Genomic DNA, 22,794 nt, shown 5'->3' with positions numbered 1-22,794 from the left:
ACAAAGGCATGGACCGTAAGGGGGTGTGGAACAACAAAACACATTGAGCTATTCACACATTTGACTGCTGCTCCCAGCAATTGGGCAAACAGAGACTGGGACTCATTGTCCCAGCCTCGAGAATCCCACAATGCCGAGCACAGTGCACTGGGGAATTCGCCCAGCGGACAGGTGCTCTAGGCTCCCATCTCTGTGTCCAGCGCGAGCTGCAAGCAGCTTGTGCTGACACACAATCCCGAAGCCGAGGTTAAGGGCATGTATGTGCCTTAACCTCGGCTACGAGCCAGGCTTTGGCGCTGGGTTTAGTGCCGCAGCGCCGCCAGGATCCGTGCAGATCCAAGTGGTTCTCACGGGCAGCCAAGCCCAGGCTTAGCTGCTTGTGTGAACAGTCTCTTTGTCAGACTGGTTGGGTGTTAGAACATCTGGGTTACACAGGGAACAAAGACTGGGACCCTTGAGGACATTCATGTCTGATCAACTGGGAAGATATCTTAGGAGCTACTTTTATGTAAAATTATATCTGGTGATTAACTCTCCCCCACCCCAAACCACCCTGTGCCTTGATGGATGAAAGGCATTAACAGGTAAAACAAGTTATTCAGTAAAATAATGACTTATTCAGTAATGAGTAACTTAACATATCAAAGGGTAGGATCCAGTGACTCTAATGTACAATAAGGATGGACCAAGGTAGTTCTTATGAAGCAATATTATATAACTGCATTGAAACACTGTTCATATGGCTGGTCTCTTGAAAATTATTATTATTATTAATTTGATTTCTATACTGCCCTTCCAAAAATGGCTCAGGGCAGTTTACACAGAGAAATAAATAAATAAATAAGATGGCTTCCTGTCCCCAAAGGGCTCACAATCTAAAAAGAAATATAAGATAGACACCAGCAACAGTCACTGGTGGTACTGTGCTGGGGGTGGATAGGGCCAGTTACTCTCCCCCTGCTAAATAAAGAGAATCACCATGTTAAAAAGTGCCTTTTTTACCAAGTTAGCAGGGGTTAACTTTAGTGTCCGCCACAGCACTGTGGCTACTGCAGATATTTACAGAACAAAAGATAAAAAGATAATTGCTGGCATTAGAAAATAAATGTGCTTGTTTGTTTATCAATCATATCTACAGACCACCTGATATGTGTATCCCTAGGCAGTGTACATTTATTTATTATGCATTTATTTAAAAAATTATACCCCGCCCCTCCAGTACACTATTGCTCAGGGCGGCTCACAACAATAAAATAGATACAATGTAAAATAAAAGTAATAAAATTAACCAAATTAAGTAAACACGTTAGAAGTCAAGCTAAAAACCACAATCAGTATTAAGTTTCAAATTAAAAGTTATTTTAAAAGCTAAAAATTGAGAGTTATAAAAAGACTAAAAACTAAAGAACCTACTAGATATAACCAAAGATGGAGCATTAAAAGGCCTCTTTAAAAAGATGTATTTTTAGTTGTGTTTTTTAAACACCGAAGGAGGGAGCATGGTGAAGCTCTTCAGGGAGGGCATTCCAAAGCTGAGGGGCCACAACCCAAAAGGCCCTGTCTCTAGTCCCCACCAACCAGATCTCTGTTAGTGGCGGGGCCCTGAGCAGGGCCTGAGTGGGGGGCCCTGGCAGGTTCATATGGGTGAATGTGGTCCGACAGGTACCCCATCCCCAAGCCGTGTAGGGCTTTAAAGGTCAAGACCAGTACCTTGAATCTAGCCTGGAAGCAGACCGGTAACCAATGAAGCTACCGCAGGATGGATGTGATACTCATAAAGCAACTTGCACCCACGAGCACACTTGTAGCAGCATTCTGGACCAGCTGAAGCTTCTGAACAGTCTTCAAGGGCAGCCCCATGTAGAGAGCATTGCAGTAGTCCAATCTGGATGTTACCAACGCATGATTGACCGAGATCAGGTCCAACTTCTCCAAGAAGGGTGGCAGCTGGTGTACCAGCCGTAGTTGGTAAGAGGCACTTCTGCACACCACTGCCACCTGCACCTCCAAGGACAACGTTGGGTCCAGAAGCACCACAGCCCACACCCATGGATGACCTCTCCCAGAGGTTTCATGTAAATGTTAAACAGCAGTGGGGGCAGAATAGATCCCTGTGGCACCCCATAGGGCAAAGGCCAAGTTACATAGTTTAAAAATACAAAACCGTAACAGAATAAAAACAATTAGAACAAAAATATTTTAAACAAAAAGCCTGAGGAAACAGGTCTTTTTAAAGGCAGCCAGAGATGGATAAGCTCTTGTCAGGGAATGCGTTCCAAAGCCCTCGGGCAGCCATAGAGAAGGCCTGGCCCAAGTTGCCACCAAACAAGCTGCTGGCAACAGCAACTGGGCCTCCCCAGATGTTCTTAATAGGTGGCAGGGTACATGACAAAGTACTTTCTAATATACTTGGGCCCAAGCAGTTCAGGGAGGCTTGTTGGGGAGGGGTAAAAAAAACACCCCACTGATTGCCTTGTAAAGAAACCGCCTGACACGTTGCGTAAGGCAACACCAGTATTTCCAACCCAACAGTGATGCTGCACATGTGAAAGCCAGCCCCAGCAGTGTTGCTGAGGTGGGCAGTTGTGCAACTGCTTAAAGCAGCATGCAGGTACTTCTGCAACACTACTTCTATTGGGAATAATGGAAACAGCCCAACGCAAGTGCCCACATGCTGTTTTAAGTAGTTACCCAACTGTATGCCTCTGCAACACTGCCAAGACTGGCTTTCACATGCGCAGCAGCCCCAGTGGTCCAGCTAGGCTGATCTTGCCTTGCGCAACATGTCGGGCAATATGTACATTGAAGTGTTAATCATCACCAAAACAGCTACCTGATAAGTGTATGACAGCTTCCCTTCTGAAAATGCTTTTGGGGCCAGAGACATGCAAAGTTAATAAGATAACACAACTAATCCATATCCGATTATAATGTGTTAGATATGTTGTGACCCAGCAATTGATCTAAGCAGAGCTTAGGTGATGGTGGTGGGCTGGTTCAGACATAAGCCGATTCCACTTCAGATCTTCGGCTCAGATCTCAATGTATTTCAAGCCCTTTGGTAAGAACAACGCAAGACTGATCAGCTTGGCTGTGTCACAACCGATCTTAGTTTGTTTCTAACTACAGTTGGAAGTAGAATTCCTCTGACTTGTGTGTCGAGTCGCGTGTATGCTCCTGAGTATGCTCCTGAGGCTGGGAGACATTTTCATGACATCTGAACTGGCCCACTGCCTCAGACACAATATTTCTCTAGGGGACATGTTTGGTTATGTGTTAAACAAAAGTGTTTTAAAATTAGCACTATTCAGCCTGAATGCATGGAGAGGGGGAATGGGACTTTGCTGGCTAGCCACTCTCCCTTTCATTTACTGTATGTGTTCACTGATCACACCATCTGTATCTCCCTAATTCAACCCTTATCTACAGAGACAAGCCCTGAATGTGGGGAGAGGTTTTCCCTGTGATGGAACACTCCAACAATGTAGTGGTTAAAGTGTTGGATTAGAACCTGGGTGACCTGAGCTCATTAGAACCTGGGTGACCTGAAAGGGGTTTCCCTTTCAGCCATGAAACTCACTGGATTACTCCAGGCCAGTCACTTACAGTATCTCTCAGCCTAACCAACCTTACAGGGTTGATGTGAAGATAAATATAACCATGTACACAGCTCTGAGCTCCATGGAAGGAGAACAAGATATAAATGTAAAAATAAGTAATAACTGCTTAGCTAACAGTCGTCTTCAGTTCAAGCCTTGGAAGGTTTTAAGGTTGATTTTGCCAGCGATTCAGTTGATGCCCGAGTTCACACTTGGAATAATGGACTTGCTAGGGCAGTAGACTCAATTGCTCCTAAGCTATTTTTCAGACCCATTTCTTAATTAGCCCCATAGTATACATAAGAGCTATGGGGGTTGAAGCGGCAAGATAGGCAGCTAGAGAGCAAATGGATAAAAACTCATCTTGCAGCACAGAGCACTTTTGAAGTGATACTCCTTCAATACAGGCAGCAAAGAAGCGATTCTTTTCTGTACATATGTAATCTGCAAGCTCACATCCAGCAGAGTTGACCAGGGTTGTGAGAGGGCTAGTACATTCCCCTCCTCCCTTCAATCAGAATCAGATTGAACTATCAATGGCCTGCTGTGGCATCTTTAATGAGTTTTTCCCACACAGGTAGCATCTCTCATATTTGAGCCAATCTGGATACTACAGCTACTGCAGAGTCTATTATGGAAGTGTCCAGTAGCTTCTCTTGTGAGGTTAGACTGGATCAGTTTCAGTTTGTGACTCCTGAAGACGTGAACAAGCTGCATGGAGCAGTTCACCTATCACTTGTCCTCTTGATCCCTGCCCAACATGGCTTATAGGATTTAGCAGGTTACAGTGAAGATCACTGAGCTAAGGGAATGTGCTCCTCAACACAGAGCACGGAGAGGCCTTAGGGCACCAGCTTCTCGCTAGGTATCCCAGCTGCTTATACAACATGGCTCCCATTCTGCTTGCTGCAGGCCCCACGTGTACTGCTCTGGATCCTGATAGAAGCTGCCATCATTGGCTCTGACATGCAGGAAGTGATTGGGACAGCGATTGCCTTCAACCTTCTGTCAGGTGGACGGTAAAAATCCTCATTGTTCCGTGGGCACACTGTTGCTTACTGCTCCAGGAAAAGAAATATTCGGTCTTCTCAGATTTCTGAGCTTAGGGGACATTGGGAGAGATTGGGGTGACACTGGAAGACACTGACTTTGCCATCTCCCCCCTTCCTATTAGGGTCAGGTATGGCTTCTCCATACTTTGTGGTGAGAAACCCCTCACAATGGTCTGGAGAAGGGCCCAGACAACCTAGTCTGGATAAGAGGCCCGCATCCTATGTCCTAGATTTATTCTGTTCTGCCAGATCATACCTCTCAGGATGGTCATAGCAAAATTATATTTCTAAAAGGATGCAACAAAGCTGTGGTACCCTGGAATAAAGGACAGTCCCTTGAATCTAAGGGCCTACAGCCACCCTTGCAGTTTTCCTCCAAAACTGGGGTCCCTTAGTATGTTGCCATCTTTTTTCTGGCAGGGCTAATTTTTAATAGCCTCCTTTCTGCCTGTTTTACAGCTGCTACCAGGCACAGAAGCCTATGAGGAAATAAGGTATCAACACAGGGACTGGCAGAAGTTAAACACCAACCAGTCTCTTCCTTTCCAACCAGGATATTTGTTTATGGCAGTGGGTCGTTGAGCCCTGAAAAGGTGCCAAAGTGTGTGTGTGGAGCGGGTCACTGTTCCCATTATTGAAATGGTAACCTCTGTAATTTCTTTTTGCAGCATTCCTTTGTGGGGTGGTGTCTTGATCACAATCGTGGATGCTTTCTTCTTCCTCTTTTTGGATAAATATGGTATGTATTTGGTAATAGAATGTATGTGATCAAGTCAGGAAGTGAAATATTCAAAGGTTATTGTAAGGTATTTTCTCAGGGACATTTCTTTCATTCATGGAGCAATAGGGAACACTCAAAATAAACATTAATCTAGCTAGCCCTCAGGATAAATATTAATCATGTCTGAAACAGCCCTGAATCTAGATGCCTTCTCCAGTGGGTGAGCTTCTATCTGTCTCTATCTCTCCCAGGTCTCAGGAAGCTGGAAGCCTTTTTTGGTCTTCTCATTACAATCATGGCAGTCACATTTGGCTATGAGGTAAGTTCACACAGCCTCACCACCACACATGGCACCTCCATCCACCCTCCTCCATGTTGTCCTGAGTCCAACCCTTTGGACATAAGCAGAGAAGGTAAGAAGAGCCTTCCCAGATCAATCCATCTAGGGGCCATCTAGTCCTACATTCTGTTTCCAACAGAAGCCAGCCATTTGACTCTGGGAAGGTCACAAGCAGAGCATAAAGACAGCCTTCCTTCTGCCCCCTTCAATTATTTGATTCTAGCTTCTGCTATTATGGAGATTATAGTTAACTGTCATTTATTTATTTATTACATTTTTATACCACCCCATCCAAAGGTTCTGGGTGGTGCACAACAAGTAAAAAACAAAACACCAATTAAAACAAACTGCTTAAAGCGTCGGGATAATAGCCACTAGTAGATCACACTTGATGGATTAGTCTAATCCAGACTAATCCAGTTCTCAAACATGGGTCCCCTGATGATGTTGGACTACAATTTCCATCATCCCTTCAACCCTGGTGCGGAGCCAGCCGGATGGCGGCTTAGGAGCGGCCTGGATCCAGCCCTGCTCAGCGGCCCTTCTAGCAACGTCCCATGCGCATGACATCATGCTCATGGGACATGGCTTGGGCTCCAGAGAACCCTAGCGAGCTTCCGCGCCCCACCCCATCCATTTCAGGCAGCGTTTGCTGCCTGACAGCCTTTATTTCCCTTTCTTTCCCTCCAGCGAGGGAGAGAAAGATAAATACATGAAAAGGAGAGGGGAGCTTGCTCGGGATTCTCTGGAGCCCAGGTGTGGGTGGGGGGAGTTCACTCTTCCAGAGCCCGAGCCACGCCCCCCCGGCAGGCTTCAGTGGTCTTTTTCATTGGCGGCCTGGGTTCTTTGAACCCGTTTGTACAATCATGGCTCCGCCCCTGCTTCAGCCATTGTGACTGAGGGTGATGGGAGTTGTAGTCCAACAACATCTGCAGACCAAAATTTGAGAACCGCTGGTCTAATTCTTTCTTAAAAGCTAACTAGGATAGTGGCCATCACCACATCCTTGTGGCAGTGAATTCCATAATTTCATTATGTGCCCAAGTGACAAGAACTGGACAGCCTCTCCATGAGTAGTCAGATATGAAAGGACTTTCAAACTGTTGGGAATTCTCTCTGGTAAGAGATACCCTTCTAATATAGCAGAGTGCACAGAGGCACAGCACAGCAGAGTCTGCCCAGGCATGTGTGTATGCGGAGAGTAAAATAACTTGGAGCCAGTTCATAGTTTCAAATCAATATAAGGAGTATTTATTAGTGAACTCCATTCTAGATAGTAAAGTGGAGAGATAGGATCTCTAATCTATCTAGCTAGGTGGATGCAGATGGATTCTGCATCTCTGCACACATGGTGCAAGGAGAGAGAGGAGCTTGCATATTGCAAGGGAGAAGAAAGGGAAGAGAAAGAATGAAAAAGAGGAAGTGGCCAGGCAGGAAGTAAGTAAGTCCCTAAGAATAGCAATCTACATACCAAAGGGATAGTCAGAGCAGTAGAGAAGGGATGACCAATGTCTTGACGTCTCTAGCCCTCTGACTCACTAGTCTGTCCCCCTCTGTCATTGATACATGAGACAGTGCAAAGTCCTTCACTTCCAACAAAACTCTATAAATAATTTAAGACTGAGGCCAAAGGATTTTTGCTTAAGGATTTGCTCCACCTACTGAGGAACATATCTAAACTTAGGTCTAGCTTGGCCAGCTGAGAGACACACCAGAAGGCTACACAAATCCCCCATCCTTCTGGCATATCATGAACAGCCATGTTGCCATTCCAGCTTCCCCTGGCATTCTCAGCACAGTTGCCCTATAAGCTTTTAAATTCACTATTCCTCTTTTTGTACCTCTTTTGTACCTCTTTTTCCCCTCTTATGCACCTTCTGCAGCCTCCAGCACCTCTATAATCTGGCTCCTCTCTTCCCCATCTCTTGCTTGCTCCGATTCTCCCGTAAATTTACTTCATCTGCTCCACACTCTATCATTCTAACCCAGAATTCACAAGCTCCCCTAAATGGTTGTGCTCCCTCTCCTTTTTTGGTGGCCCCCATTTTGAAAAAAATCACAAGAGGGAGTGTAGGAGGAGATTTAATCTCATTGTAATAGAAAGATTGGTGTTTCGCCCTTCTTTGGTCTACAGTATGCCCACAGAGGAAATTAACGTGCCATCCTTTTTCCTCCTTCAGTATGTAGTGGTGAAGCCCAGCCAGAAAGAGGTGGTGAAGGGGATCTTCCTTCCCTACTGCAAGGGCTGTGGGGAAAATGAGCTGATGCAGGCTGTGGGTATTATTGGAGCTATCATCATGCCCCATAACATCTACCTGCACTCCTCCCTTGTCAAGGTAAGTAATTGGCACAGGGAAAATACATTGCTGGGTACAAGTTCAGACACCCCCTTTCCAGTCTTAGATCAGAGCATACTCCCATATATTCAATCCTGTTTTCAAAGTCACTAGTGGAGCTTATGACAGAGCTATATTATATTACTGTGATGCAGAGGACGACAAAGTATAAGGAAGAGAGCAAGGGAAAAGAAATGTTAGGGGGAGATGAGCACCTGAAGCTACCTTATACTGAGTCACATTGGCCCATCTACCTCAATATTATCTATATATTTAATTCGCTAAGACATACCCATGGCTAATCCCATGAGTGGCAGATCTCGTGAGATTTCACAAGCGAGGGGAGGGGGAGAGGAAGGCGAGTGGCTGCTGACCAGCGAAAGGAAGCAACAGTGGCTGCCACCGGGAGAAAGTGCCGGGCAGCGAGAGGAAATGGTGGCCAGGCCAACCACCACTGGTGGCGAGAGGAAGTGCTGGGCAGCAAGAGGAAGCAGCGTCCAGGCTAGCCGCCAGGGAAAGTGCCACCCGGCGAGAGGAAGCAGCGGCAAGAGGAAGCGCTGCCCTGTGACAGGAGGCGGTGGCCAGGCCGGCCAGCCGGCAACCAAGAGGAAGTGGTGGTGGGCTGAAGGGAGGGTGGGGGAGAACAAACTGGGGCTGAAGGGGGGGGAAGACAGGGAGAACTAAGGGCACAGATGCTCTGTGCCAGGTCAGCTAGTCTTCAGTAACTGACAGCTGCTTACCAGGTTTCAAACAGGGGTCTTTCCCAGCCCTACCTGGAGATACCAGGGATTGAACCTTGGATCTTCTGTATGCAAAGCATGTGCTCTACCACTGAGGCACATTCTCTCCCCATCGGTCCCTACTGTCAGAGTGAGCTATCATGTAAGACAGTGGAGTCCGTTTCTACACATAGCAGCCTACACAAAGATAGTGGCTTGCATTCCATGCAGGAAACTGCCAATCCAAGGGAGAGGCATGCACCCGGCTTCTGAGCCACTCCACTTCGTGCCTATGCTGCTTGCAATGGTGGGGTTGCTCCATGGTTATTACTGAGTGATTGCAATTGTGATGCTGTTCCCATTGGGAATGATGGCGATGGAACAGCACAGGCGGATTGTAGAGAGGTTTGGAAGGTGTGCACATGCCTCTCCCTCAGATCAGCAGTTTCCTGTGTGGCCCCTTGTAGTTTAACACTAGACCATATCTATGTGGAATTTATTTGGTTAAGCATGAGACTTGCATTCTAGAATTGGAAACACTTGGTGACCCTGCCCATTGGCAAGCTCTTTCCCAGCACTGCTACTTTGATTAAATACAGACATAAACCCATCAGGACTGCATGCCATTTTTCAAAAAATCTGGGAACACTTCACAGTTCACATGTTTCCCAAGTCATGTGTAGTTTGGTCCTCCAACAATGGTTTTTTGTTTTTAAATTTCAATAAAATTACAGCAGAGTGTATGACATTATCAAGGATAACAATTATATAGCAATAGCAATAGCAATAGCAATAGCACTTACATTTATATACCGCTCTATAGCCGGAGCTCTCTAAGCGGTTTACAATGATTTAGCATATTGCCCCCAACATTCTGGGTACTCATTTTACTGACCTTGGAAGGATGGAAGGCTGAGTCAACCTTGAGCCCCTGGTCAGGATCAAACTTGTAACCTTCTGATTACAGGGCAGCAGTTTTACCACTGCGCCACCAGGGGCTCTTTTTTTTTTTTTTTTTTTTACACATATACATGTGTAACTGAAAAATAAAAGAAAAAAAATTAAGAAGGATCTCTTACTTTAACATAATAAAATAAAACCTACCAAGAGGGGAAAAAAGGAGGGGGGGAAACCAACCAACCAACCAACCATTTTCTTCTAAGGATAGCACCCTCTTTTCCCCAAAACATAAACAATTCATTAAAATTTGACCAAATTGCTGAAAATTACTCTTCTTTTCCTTTCCATTGGAGAAAGACCATCTCAAATGCTAACAAGGAATATATATCAGTTATCCAAAGTTGTAATTCAGGAGTAAATTTGTCCTTCCAGTGCTGTATTATAGTCTTTTTGGCAGCTGCCTCCCCGCTCCCCTGCCCCCAAGCACAGAGTGGTGTTGTAATGTACACCGCCCAGAGCTTCTGGATGGGGCGGTTTATAAATGTAATAAATAATACAGAATCCACAATTCTTGATGCACTTTTTGCAGGAAACAATCTATGTCTGCATCAATATTGGATGTACTATCATTCTACAACTTAGAATAAAACTTTAAAAACTGCTGATTTATAAATTCAGGTTCTGTGTTGACATTGCCTGAGTATCATGGATAAAAGATAATATTACGCTGCTTAATCTGCTTCAGTCCAGACAGGGGCGTAGCAAGGTTGGAGTGGGCCCAGAGACGAGATTTTAAAATGGGCCCCCCCCCCACTCAAAGTCCAGGGCCTCCGCATACCCCAGGCCCCCAAGGATTTAAGTCTGATATTCCAAAATAAGTATGCTGCCTGGAAATACATTTCACTGAATACACACACGCACACATCACAATATATAGTGATATACATTGAGTACTATACATTTGTTTTACTTTTAATGCCTAGAACACACTAGAAAGATGAATGATTAAAATGGCCCCCTCGCTGCAGATTAGCAAAGGAGACTTTCAACCATGCAGGGTGAACCTATGTTTGTTTTCCCAGAATTCTGAACAAATTCAGTAAAGTTTGATTCCAGGAGGTTTTTCACAGGAGGCTTTTAAAGCCCTTTAACACACATCTCCTCTGGAATGGAGGTGCTGCATTCACATGTTGGCCAGATTTACCCTGAAGTCCCTGCAAGTTATTGGGGAGCAGTTCACACACAAGAAAAATAAAATAAAATAAAAGCACAAGACATGCTTCACAGTTCTCACTCAGACCTTCTGGGTTGCAAAACAACTTGAACATAAGTGCATTTATGAATGAATGAATGAATAAAATAAATATAATACTGTTTCTTCCAGAAGTTTTTGTAATTTTTTGCCATGAAACAAGCCACTTATAGGACTTTTTAGATAGTTTTTTTAAAGCCAACAAATTTTCCAAGCTGTTTAAAAATAAATATTCAGAGACTTCTCAGTCCCCCCCCCCATATCAAAGCCCTATGGCAAGCAGATGCCTATATATGGGGGGGGGGAGGAAGGTAACCACAAAAAGGAGTTCACACTCTACCTGGCAAATGCTGGGTTCCGCAGGGGTCTGCTGCTGCAGAGAACAGTGGTGGCCAGTCTGGCTGCCTCCTCCTTCCTGGCTGGCTTGGGCCCTACTGGAGTTCAGGCTTCACAGAGGCCTACACCAGACCTCCTTGGAAGCCCCGCCCACCCGCCGATCAGCTGAGAGGCCGGAGAAAAGGAGCTCTTTGCAGCCTGTCTGCTCGATTGCCGGCCAGCAGAACAAGCAGGAGAGACGGCGAACAGGGCAAGTGGCTGAGGGGCCTTGGGGCTGGGCAGGGGGCAATGGGGAGTCACGTGAGGTGCCTCTGGGGGGCCCCCCAAGGCAGTGGGGCCCCCAGACAACTGTCTCCCCCTGCCCTATCGTTGTTACGCGCCTGAGTCCAGAAGCCAAGAGTTTGCTAGGTTTTCCTCACCCCACCCCTTTCCTAATATCATTGCCTAGTACAATTCAACAAAAATTGGGTTTCTAAAGAGTATAACTTACTGAGTTCATATTTAGCTGTAAGTAAGGTTCTGTATGACTCAGAAGAAGGGCATAATGCATATAAGTTTAATAAATCTTTAACTTGCTTCTCAAGAGATACAATCTGAGCCATTTGTTGCCTTTTTAAAATGTGAAGAATAAGCTATGATCCAGCCCTGCAAAAATGCTTTAAAAATATGTTAAAACAAATTCCTCCATCTCCTGTTCCATTTGTCTAGTACTGCAGATCATTCAGCAAGGATATATTCATATACCACCTAAATGAAATACTAGAACTACCTTCCAAACCAACAACCAACTTAACAGGGAAGCAACAGATCAGAAATTGTTATAGCATCAATGCTTACCTGAGGGAGGGCAGGTTGAGGCAATTATTAAACCTCTTTTGAAAAAGCCTGTGTTTGATTCCTCAGAATTAAGCAACTACAGGCCTGTCTCTTCCCTTCCGTGGCAGGGAAGGTAAGAGAGGGTGGTGGCCTCCCAGATCCAGGCAGTCTTGGAGGAAACTATTTAACTAGACCAGTGTTTCCCAAACCGGGAGCCTCCAGATGTTGCTGAACTACAGCTCCTATCATTCCCAGCCACAATAAATTGTAGCTGGGGCTGATGGAAGTTGTAGTTCAGCAACATCTGGAGGCCCCCAGTTTGGGAACCACTGATCTAGACCCATTTCAAACTTGCTTCCGGGTGGGCTATGGGGTGGAGACTGCCTTGGTGGGCCTGATGGATGACCTCCAATTGGGAATTGACAGGAGTGTGACTCTGTTGGTCCTTTTGGATCTCTCGGTGGCATTCGATACTATTGACCACAGTATCCTTCTGGAGCATGTGAGAGGGGTGGGTGCGGGAGGCATTGCTCTGCAGTGGTCCCGCTCCTACCTCTCGGGCAGATTCCAGATGGTGTCCCCTGGAGACTTTTACTCTTCAAAATCTGAATTTTTGTATGGTATCCCTCAAGGCTCCATATTGAAACTGCTGGGAGATATCATCAGGAAATTTGGTGCAACGTGTTATCACCAATATGCTGATGACACCCAAATCTATTTCTCCATGTCAACATTATCAGGAGAAGGCATAATGGCCTGGAGGCGCTGATGGGCTGGATGAGGGATAACAAACTGAGACTGAATCCAGATAAGACAGAGGTACTTATTGTACAGGGTTGGAACTTGAGAGATTAATTTGATCTGCCAGTTTTGGATGGGGCCAAACTTCCCCAGAAGGAACAGGTATGCATTTTGGGCATGCTTTTGGATCCTAACCTCTCCCTGGTGTCCCAGGTTGAGGCGGTGGCCAAAGGTGCTTTTTATCAGCTTTGGCTGATATGCCAGCTGGGTACATTTACTGAGATAAACGACCTCAGAACGGTGGTACATATGCTGGTAACCTTCAGACTTGATTACTGCAATGTGCTTTCTGTGGGACTGCCTTTGTACATAGTCCAGAAACTGCAGTTGGTACAGGTTGGTCTGTGGGTCATCTCAGAGAGACCATATTACTCCTGTGTTGAAAGAGCTACACTGGCTGCTGATAAGTTTCTGGGCAAAATACAAGGTGCTGGTTATAAGCTATAAGGCCCTAAACAGCTCAGGCCCTGGGTATCTTAGAGAACATCTTCTTCACCATGAGGCCCACCACCCTTTGAGATCATCAGGAGAGGTTCATCTACAGTTGCCACTGGCTCATCTGGTGGCTACTCAGGGATGGGCCTTCTCCATTGCTGCTCCAAGGCTTTGGAATGCACTCCCTTTTGAAATAAGAGCCTCCCTATCTCTGACAACTTTTTAAAAGGCACTAAAGAAACATTTGTTCACCCAGACTTTTAATTAGCTTTACAGTTTTTAATAGTTTTTAACAGTTTTAACATTGTGTTCAATTTTAAATTGTTTTAATATTTTAATGTTTTAATTCTGTTTTAATTTGTACTGTTTTTATTATAAACCACCCAGAGACATAAGTTTTGGGCAGTATATAAATACATACATACATGTTGCATGCCTGAACTTGAGATAGTAAAGAATGAGACATCAAAAAATAGTCCAACAGTTTGTATAGACAGGAAAAAGAAAAGTATATTCTCATTGGGAGGGATTAAGAAGACACCATATATCTACTAAATTAAAATCTAACATATAGGCCTTAAGTGGTGGGGGGAGTGTTATGTTCAAGAAGGGGATCGAGAGTTTGATTAAAATCCCCTCCAATAATCAAGTGATCAAATGTCAAAGTGTGTAAATGTTCAAAACAGCTGTGTTCTGGGAATCTGTGACTAGACCATACAAATTCATTAATGCCAAACTTGACCACCCATACAAACAATAAGTATAAGAAAGCAATCTTCACCAACTGTTATTTCCTGTTCAACAATTAATTTAGAAGATTTGTGAATTAAAATAGCCAGACCCCTCGCTCTCTTAGAATTGTCACTTACATAGACATTTCCCACCCATGCTAGGGATGTGCTCAAAACGCAATTTGGCATCTGAATCTTGGGTACATCCCTTTAAAATCAAGGGCTTACACAGCCCCTTTAATACACAGGTCCATACCTGCTCCTCCTCCAGTCCCCACCACTTCCATAATAGCAGCACTACCCCCAGCTATGACCACGCACTGGTGGGGTGTCTCCCAGCTGCCCCTACATGATGACAGCATGCACATGGCCTCCACACATGCAAAAGTATGGACCTGCTCTCCTCCGCAATTTATCAGCTAGCAGAATATGGGTGTAAAAAAGTAATCTCAATAGTCATTTTTCCCACTTGGCCAACATCTAGTGGAGCTTCAAGGGCTGACCTAAACCCTTCACATTCCAAGTAACCATAGAAATCGCCATATTCAATTAATAAAAACATCACAACAAAAAGCCAAAGCATTAGAATCAAACAGCCTGAACTGGCTCATAGAAAATGATAAATAAGTGCAAGAATAGAAAGGTAAATGGATAAAGCTTAATAGGGTGCTAGTACACCAGTAAATCCCAGGTATATTAGCATCAGTAAATCCCAGGAGTATCCCCTGCTAACTGGGCAAAGAGGCACCTTTTACCGTGGTGATTCTCTTTATTTAGCAGGGGGAGAGTAATTGGCCCCCTCCACCCCCAGCACAGTACCTCCAGTGACTGTTGCTGGTGTCTATCTTGTGTGTTTTTTTAGAATGTGAGCCCTTTGGGGACAGGGAGCCATCTTATTTATTTATTATTTCTCTGTGTAAACCACTCAGCCATTTTTGGAAGGGTGGTATAGAAATTGAATTATTATTATTATTATTATTATTATTATTAAATAATACCTGTCTGACTGTGTAAACAATAATAATAATAAATTAATATTAATATGCAAAACTCAACAATACCAATGCCAATTAAAGAGGAGAAATGTAACAAAGAAGAAAAATAAGAAACTGTTTTCTTGCCAGAAAAATTTCCACTGTTATACAAGTGCTGTGGATATCTATGGCATATTTTGCTTTGATGGTGTCATTAGCGATGAGCACTCTGTTTAAACAGCTAAGATATGTCATAGGCAATTTCAAATAATAAAAAGTGTGTAGCAGATTTAACCAAGCCTTTGTCTTAGACCCAGCCTACATGAGGGAAAGAAAAAAGCTGAATCATCCCCTCTCTATGATTTCACCCACAAAGGCTGTTCCTCTAAACTTTCCTGTTTCTCCAGTAGCTTATTTGCTGCCACAACCACCCAATTATGAACATAGTTTAAACCCCACCCCACTCCAGACTTGGGTGGAATTCCAGGGAAAATTCTCCTTCTCTTACTATTGGAAAAGTACAAAAACCTTCCACATGCAAGCTTACACACAGTGAGAAAACTTGGTAGTTGAACAATCAAACTGAGGCATGTTTGCACCAGAGTAGACCCCTTTTCAGCACCCCCCCCCCAGTTAAAAATCCACTCAAAGAGGCTGGTTAAAATTGTAAAAAGCAAAAAAAGAAAAATAAACATTCAGTTACAGGTAAAAATACTCAGTAGATTACAAGGTTCCTTCCAAAAAGGATTCCAGCTGATATTGGAGTGACACACTTTAAAAATCATGGTTACCCAGTTGCAAAGAATATGGACATAAGAGAATACAAAAACACCCTTAAAAGTTTACAGAGACTTTTGCAGCACCCTGGATGGATGGGCCCAGGCTATTGTTTCTTAGCTTAATTAAGTTACAGGCACACAGTCCTAGACCAGTTGCAAGGGTATACAGAGCACACAAAAGGAAAATAAAAGTCTAACAGAAACTGACTAACAAACTGTTCCCTAGACTAAACTTCCAGAAGCCAAAAGCCCTAGCTTCCTTCCCCCTTGAACTCACCCCAAACTCCAGGAGAGAATTCAAGCCCCTGCAGTCTTATCTTCCAAGAACTACAGTCCTCCTTTCTGCAGCCATTTCCCTGGCCACATGTCTGGCTGCAATTCCAACCTAGCTTCAACTGAACAAAGAAACCCCTCTTTTCCTGTCTCATGGACCTCTAGGTTCCACTCACCTGCTGGCTGATTGGTTGAGCACTAGCCTGTCAGTCAGGACAGGGTTCACTTCTGGTTCACTCTTGAGGGGAGGGACTGATCAGAGGCTGATTGTTACACATGGTTTCATTACAATTATCCAAATATTAAAAGTATTTGTGAAACCTCCTGATCTCAGTTATCACCATATGTTACTGTTTTAAAACACACAATTCACAATTTTGTTGCAAGTCACTGTAGGAGCTGAGCACAATGAGATGGAAACGTAAGAGAAATATATAAATAGTCACCAGTTTGCAGATGCCAGCATATCACATTTTGATTTATCACAAGCAAATTGTGACATATAAGCACAAATTTGCATTTGCCAAACACACCATTTTAAAGTCCTCCAATCACAACAAAAAATCTTATGATTTAAGCTCCCAAAAGTCTCCAATGCATTTAAGCTCATTGCATATGCATTTTGACTTCTCTGTTAGATGGTGGCTATCATTATTTATATTAGAGGGGTTTTTCGGTTCTGGAGCCTTGCCTTCCTCTTATGGCATTCTTGCCATACAATTCCAGTGCAAGATCACTGAGCAGGAAAGCAAGATGTGCGGCTTGCTTGTTTGGCCCAGTGTGTTTCAGGCACCTTGGCAACACAGCAGTGAACCTACCCTCAGCTGCCTTCCTCCCAATTCAGGAGCTGGGAAAGGGGCAGGGATTGCTGTCCAACTGCTGGGACAAACCCCCACCCACTTCTGCTGCAAGACTGGGAGGGAGGCTGGGGCTTATCATGCCCACTAGATTGTGATGCTCCACAGCAAGTTGTGGTGAGTGAAAATGTGGAAGTCTGGCCCCCTGTGACAGACGGCCCTGTGAGATACCATGTCCTTCCTCCACAGACCCGAGAAGTTGATCGTGGCAACAGACGGGCAGTGAAAGAGGCCAACATGTACTTCCTGACAGAGTCCACGATCGCACTCTTTGTCTCTTTTCTCATAAATCTCTTTGTCATGGCCGTGTTTGGGCAAGCCTTTTACCACCAAAGCAGCCAGAAAGTGGTGAGTGTGTGATGCCATCACTCCATGGTTGATTCACTTCAGTTCAGTTGGGATTTCAGGTCAAATGGCTCCTCCACCACATATGGGTTCCCCCCCCCTGCAATGAGGGAACAGAGGGTATGGAAAGCTTAGAAAGAAGGGAGAGGGCCAAGTATCTCTTTGGAGAGCAATTTCCTGTTGGCCAGCCTCTTTCTGTTTGCTCATTCTAACCTTCACTTCTAGGAAGGTTAGCATAGGACTGATCACTCAACCATGAAGCTGATTGTGTGACCTTTGACTAGCCACATTCTCTCAGCCTAATTTATCTCACCGTGATCTTGTGAAAGGGAGGGAAGACCCTTGCATGTTACCCTAAGGTCCTTGCAGGAAGGGTAGACTATAAACAGGATTGCCAGCTCCGACTGAAACTATTCTGGATATTTTCCTCCTGCCCCCAATATTTCCCCCAATATCAACTATTGAGGATTGCGTTCAGGAATCATCTGGAGCTTGCTGCCAGTTTCTGGAGAATCCAGGCCAATCCCCAATCCTGGGGGTCTGGCAACCCTAGATATAAATGTAATAAATAAAACATAAATGTGAAAAAATATATAATTTTGGAAGACAGAGCTTTTCGCATCCCTGCTGCCCTGTGGCATGACAAAAGCTAGACTGAAGTTCCTTCCTCTACATAATTAACTAAAGGGAAAAGGTTTTTGTGCTCTATTGTGTAGGGCTACACTTTACTTACTTTACTTTACTCAAGCAAAGAGCCCCACATAAAAAGAGCTGGGTGACCCTTTGGCCAGGCCAGCCTCAGTGAATACATTGTGCAAACTGTTTATTATTATGAATAAAGTTGATAGTCATCTCTCTTTTTTTAAAGGGATACATTTTATGTACAGTATCAGTCTGGAGTCTGATGCCCCTTTTGAACTTTTGACTTGATAATCCTAGTTGTGTTCCAGCTGGGGCTCTTCAGTGTGTTGATAGGGGCAATGGCTTTGGATGATAGTGGAATGATAAGTTGTTTTACAGAATGTATCAGTGGGGATATATTCTAAGAAAAGCAGGTCTGTCTCTCTCAGGCAGCACCAGGGCATGTGGGAATACTTTGCTCCTGAGCTATTTGTTCTGACATTACTTTTTCCTCATCTATTCCAGCATGATGTCTGTGTCAATAACTCCAGTCCATATTCTAAGATATTTCCACAAAACAACGAGACAGTCTCCGTGGACATTTTTAAAGGGGTAAGTTTCTGGCAGAAATGTGCCCACCCCCACGCCAGACCTACTGCTGTTAATGCAAAGCTGCTCTCATTGTGCAGAATCCTCAAGAGGGCAGTCATGTGTCTCTCTAGGGCAGGGGCAGGCAACCTTGACTCTCCAGCTGTCGTTGAACTACAACTCCCATCATCCCCAGCCACAGTTTATTGTGGCTGGATATGATGGAAGTTGTAGCTCAACAACAGCTATGAGCTAAGGTTGCCCCCTACTCTAGTGATACTTCCTTTCTTGTACTGCATATAAATAGTTCATTAATGTGTTAATTAGCAGTAAAGGCTGCCAGTGGTTCCTTTCCAGGCTATATCTCTTTTTCACTTTGACTCCATCTCTTTTGTGGTGCTAACCATTCTTTTTTATTTTTTAAACACACATTTATCTTTGAATATGGTGGACCAGTGGTGCACCAGAATACCATTTTGTACACAATCCCTGTACATCCTTTTCATTCCCCCAAGTCCACCCTCACATGTGCTTGGCTGCCCTAAATGAAACTCTGGCATCCTAAACATGATCTTGGACTGGGATATAGGAGAAGTCAGCTGGTCTTGTGGTAGCAAGCAAGGCTTGTCCCCTTAGCTAAGCAGGGCTTGCCCTGGTTGCATATGAATGGGAGACTTGATGTGTAAGTGCTGTAAGATATTCCCCTTAGGAGATGGAGCAGCTCTGGAAGAGTATCTAGGTTCCCTCCCTGGCATCTCCAAGATAGGGCTGAGAGAGATTCCTTCCTACAACCTTGGAGAAGCCGCTGCCAGTCTGTGAAGACAATACTGAGCTAGATGGACCAAAAGTCTTACTCGGTATATGGCAGCTTCCTCCTATGTTCCTATATATTGACAGAGATGTTTTAAAATAGAAATATATCCATATATGTGTTATAAAACAAAAACCCAAATTAATGCTACTTAATTTAAAAAAATTGTTACACTTTTTAATGCAAAGTGAACTTATGCTTGCTTATCTGTGCAGCATGTTACCCAAAGTGGGCAGAGGGAGCACTGTGGATAGAGTAGCGTGGCAATTATCAAGGACAGTTTGCAGAGATTTAGGTTTTAAATTATGAGGCAATTAACTAGGTCAGGGAGGAAGGAGCAGGGTGGTTTGCTTGTGGTATTCAATTCTTCTGTTCATTACAGTGAATTTGTATTCTTTACACAAAAAGGCACATATGGCCAGGAACAGAAATAGCACTTCCTGTGGCAGCTGCTGGTAATGTGGGTGGCATAGCTTGTGTGAATTTTTTGCTTCGTCAGCCATAACCGGATCTCTTTCCTTCTCTGCCCAGGGAGTCATCCTGGGGTGCTACTTTGGGCCCATTGCTCTCTACATTTGGGCCATTGGCATCCTTGCTGCAGGTCAAAGTTCAACCATGACTGGGACGTATGCAGGACAGTTTGTTATGGAGGTGAGAAGCTGCATGGGGCAGATTCCTGACTCTTTTAGCTTCCCTTCCTTCCTTCTTCCTCCTTCCTTCCTTCCAACCAATAGTTGTCCTTCACACTTCTAATGGCACAGGAAAGTTCTCTGGTGCCCTGAACAATTCTCTGCTCCTCCCACAGTTCCTAGTTTCTGTTCCCCTTCGCTTCATGAGGCTCACATCATTGTTTTCTTTACTCGCTTCTTGTGCACATGTGGACTCACACTTCTCATTACTTGCCAGAGAACTCTGAATTATATTATTGTGATCTGAATAAGGAAAAGGAAATTATTTATTTACATGTTTTATGTCCTGGTTTTCTCATAACAACAAACTCAATTTGATGGGATTATAATGAAAACAATCAAACATTCCTGTTTTACACATGGCTTACAGCTGTCCTGCTGACTGGTTTTTACTATTATTCCAAGGAAAAGGAAAGGTTTAGTGGCCCTGTGTTGCCACAGAATAGCTTGAGTGGTCGGGGACTTTTATCAGGTTTCACCTGGAGACTGCCTGGAAGCACATTTTTAGGAGACATACTGAGGCTATTCTCACGGTTATACAAAATCGGGCTAAGGGAACCTAGCCCAATTTTGTATGTCCGTGAGAACCACCGGGCCGAGCCGAGCCCGGTCTCACCAAAGCAGGTCACCTGCTGGAATGCCCCTCCCTTTAGCCAAGGTTAGCGGAGTGAGCACTCCTCTAACCCGGTCTTTTTGATCGTGTGCTGCCATGCTGCAGGTCTGTGCCATGGTAGCTCATGAGTAGACTCCCACCCAGGAGGTTAAAAAGCAGCCTCCCAGCTTGGGGGTCTCTCCAGCAGGCCCTGCGTACTCACACAGGGAATGCTGGAGCTTCCAGGGGCCGCACGGATCCTGTTCCCCCCGCCAGCTCTGTAATGGACCCGGCAATCGTGTGGGCGGCCGATCCAGCCATCCAGGGCTGCCTCCCTGCTCGTCTGCGGGGAGAGCGGGCTAAGACTACCCAGCTAAGCCCGCTCTCCTCGTTAACCCTCTCGAGGCTGGTCTCACTGATCGTGAGACCCGCCTCACTGACTGTGTAGTGGCACAGCTTAATCCTGGAAGATGAGAAGTTATAATAAAGAAGTGGCCCCTCTATGCATGTGCAGAGTACATTGTCCTCACCATGAAGTGACCGCATCCTGTGGTTCCTGTTGCCTACATCAGTGTGCATCATTAAGTAAAGTGACTCGTCTGCAAGATCAGGGCCTGTGATTGTGCTTTGAAGTCATAGGAACATAGGAAGCGGCCATATACTGAGTCAGACCATTGGTCCATCTAGCTCAGTATTGTCTTCACAGACTGGCAGCAGCTTCTCCAAGTTTGTAGGCAGGAGTCTCTCTTAGCCCTATCTTGGAGAAGTCAGGGAGGGAACTTGGAGCCTAAATGCTCTTCCCAGAGTGGCTCCATCCTCTGAGGGGAATATTTTACAGTGCTCACACTTCTAGTCTCCCATTCATATGCAACCAGGGTGGACCCTGCTTAGCTAAGGGGACAAGTCATGCATGCTACCACAAGACCAGCTCTCCTCTCCTTCCTGGACCATCAGTCCTGGACCATCATTCCTGAACAATCAGTTATGGTTTTTACTGACCCATGAGAGCCAGCCTAGCATAGTGGTTAGAGTGTTGGACTAGGACCAGGAAAGACCCGAGTTTGAATACCCATTCAACCATGAAACTCACTGGGTGACTCTGGGCCAGTCATGTATGTCTCAGCCTAACCTACATCACAGGGTTGTTGTGAGAATAAAAATAAGCATGTACTTAAAAATAAAAATAAAAATAAGCATGTACTCTGAGCTCCTCGGAGAAAGAGCGGGATACAAATGTAATAAATAAAATAATAAATAAATAAATAAATAAAATTACACAAGGGGGCTCAGATTACCATTTAAGAAGCCCATGTTTCTAAGGATCAAACTACACAGTAAGTGCCTCATTTGGTCTTCATGTGTTTTATTGTTAAAAATCAGCTGTGGGGGTGATCCAGATCAGGACCGTGGCAAGGTGTGGGAACACTTTAATCCTTTCCCTCTGCCAAAATCCCAATCCAGACTGGAGCCTCCTCCTTGCAGCTGCTGTTTACTCACCAGGAGGCAAGCTCCCACTGGTGCCAAGCAGCTGCAAGGGCCCCAGTCCAGATAGGGAGTGCAGCAGAGATAAAGGGTTAAAGTCTCCTCCACCTCCTCCACATTTCTGATCTGGATCCCACCCACCCCAAACTGATACATAAGAACAGCCCTGCTGGATCAGGCCTAAGGCCTATCTAGTCCAGCATCCTGTTTCACACAGTGGCCCACCAGATGCATCTGAGAAGGCCACAGGCAAGAACTGAGGACATGCCCTCTCTCCTGCAGTTGCTCCCCTGCAACTGGTATTTAGCGGCATCTTGCCTCTTAGGCTGGAGGTGGCCTATAGCCACCAGACTAGTAGCCATTGATAGACCTGTCCTCCATGAATTTATGTAAACCCCTCTTAACGTTGGGAATTCTCTCTGGTAAGAGAAATCCTTTTTCATTATAGCAGAGTGCACAGAGGCACAACACAGCAGAATTTGGTTAGGCATGCTTGTATGCTGAGAGTAAAATAACTTGGAGCCAGTTCATAGTTTCAAATCAATATAAGGAGTATTTATTATAGAACTCCATTCTAGATAGTAAAGTGAAGAGATAGGATCTCTAATCTAGCTGGATGCAGATGGATTCTGCATCTCTGCACACATGGTGCAGGGAGAGAGGAGCTTGCATGTTGCAAGGAAGAAGGAAGGGAAGGAAGTAGGAAGTGGCTGGAAGGGAGGAAGTCCCTAAGAATAGCAATCTA

At 44.8% G+C, this 22,794-nt stretch overlaps 1 protein-coding gene and 1 long non-coding RNA gene across 2 annotated transcripts in view; one reads left to right on the top strand and one right to left on the bottom strand.

Annotated features, from left to right (window-relative positions):
* The window catches only part of LOC128340405 (uncharacterized), a 34,404-nt gene extending 23,055 nt beyond the window's left edge, over window positions 1-11,349 (bottom strand). The window contains exon 1 of the long non-coding RNA XR_008313693.1: window positions 11,260-11,349. This is a non-coding gene — a long non-coding RNA (uncharacterized LOC128340405). The remainder of the gene's footprint in view (window positions 1-11,259) is intronic.
* Window positions 1-22,794, top strand: part of SLC11A1 (solute carrier family 11 member 1) — a 40,701-nt gene that overhangs the window by 8,878 nt on the left and 9,029 nt on the right. Inside the window, exons 4-10 of the mRNA XM_053285443.1 lie at window positions 4,512-4,618; window positions 5,320-5,390; window positions 5,624-5,691; window positions 7,893-8,048; window positions 17,111-17,269; window positions 18,413-18,499; window positions 19,818-19,937. Of these exons, the coding sequence (XP_053141418.1) occupies window positions 4,512-4,618; window positions 5,320-5,390; window positions 5,624-5,691; window positions 7,893-8,048; window positions 17,111-17,269; window positions 18,413-18,499; window positions 19,818-19,937 (768 nt within the window). The remainder of the gene's footprint in view (window positions 1-4,511; window positions 4,619-5,319; window positions 5,391-5,623; window positions 5,692-7,892; window positions 8,049-17,110; window positions 17,270-18,412; window positions 18,500-19,817; window positions 19,938-22,794) is intronic.

Source organism: Hemicordylus capensis, chromosome 1 (genome assembly GCF_027244095.1).
Source record: "Hemicordylus capensis ecotype Gifberg chromosome 1, rHemCap1.1.pri, whole genome shotgun sequence".
NCBI lineage: Eukaryota > Metazoa > Chordata > Lepidosauria > Squamata > Cordylidae > Hemicordylus > Hemicordylus capensis.
This window is presented reverse-complemented; position numbering and strand designations above follow the sequence as displayed.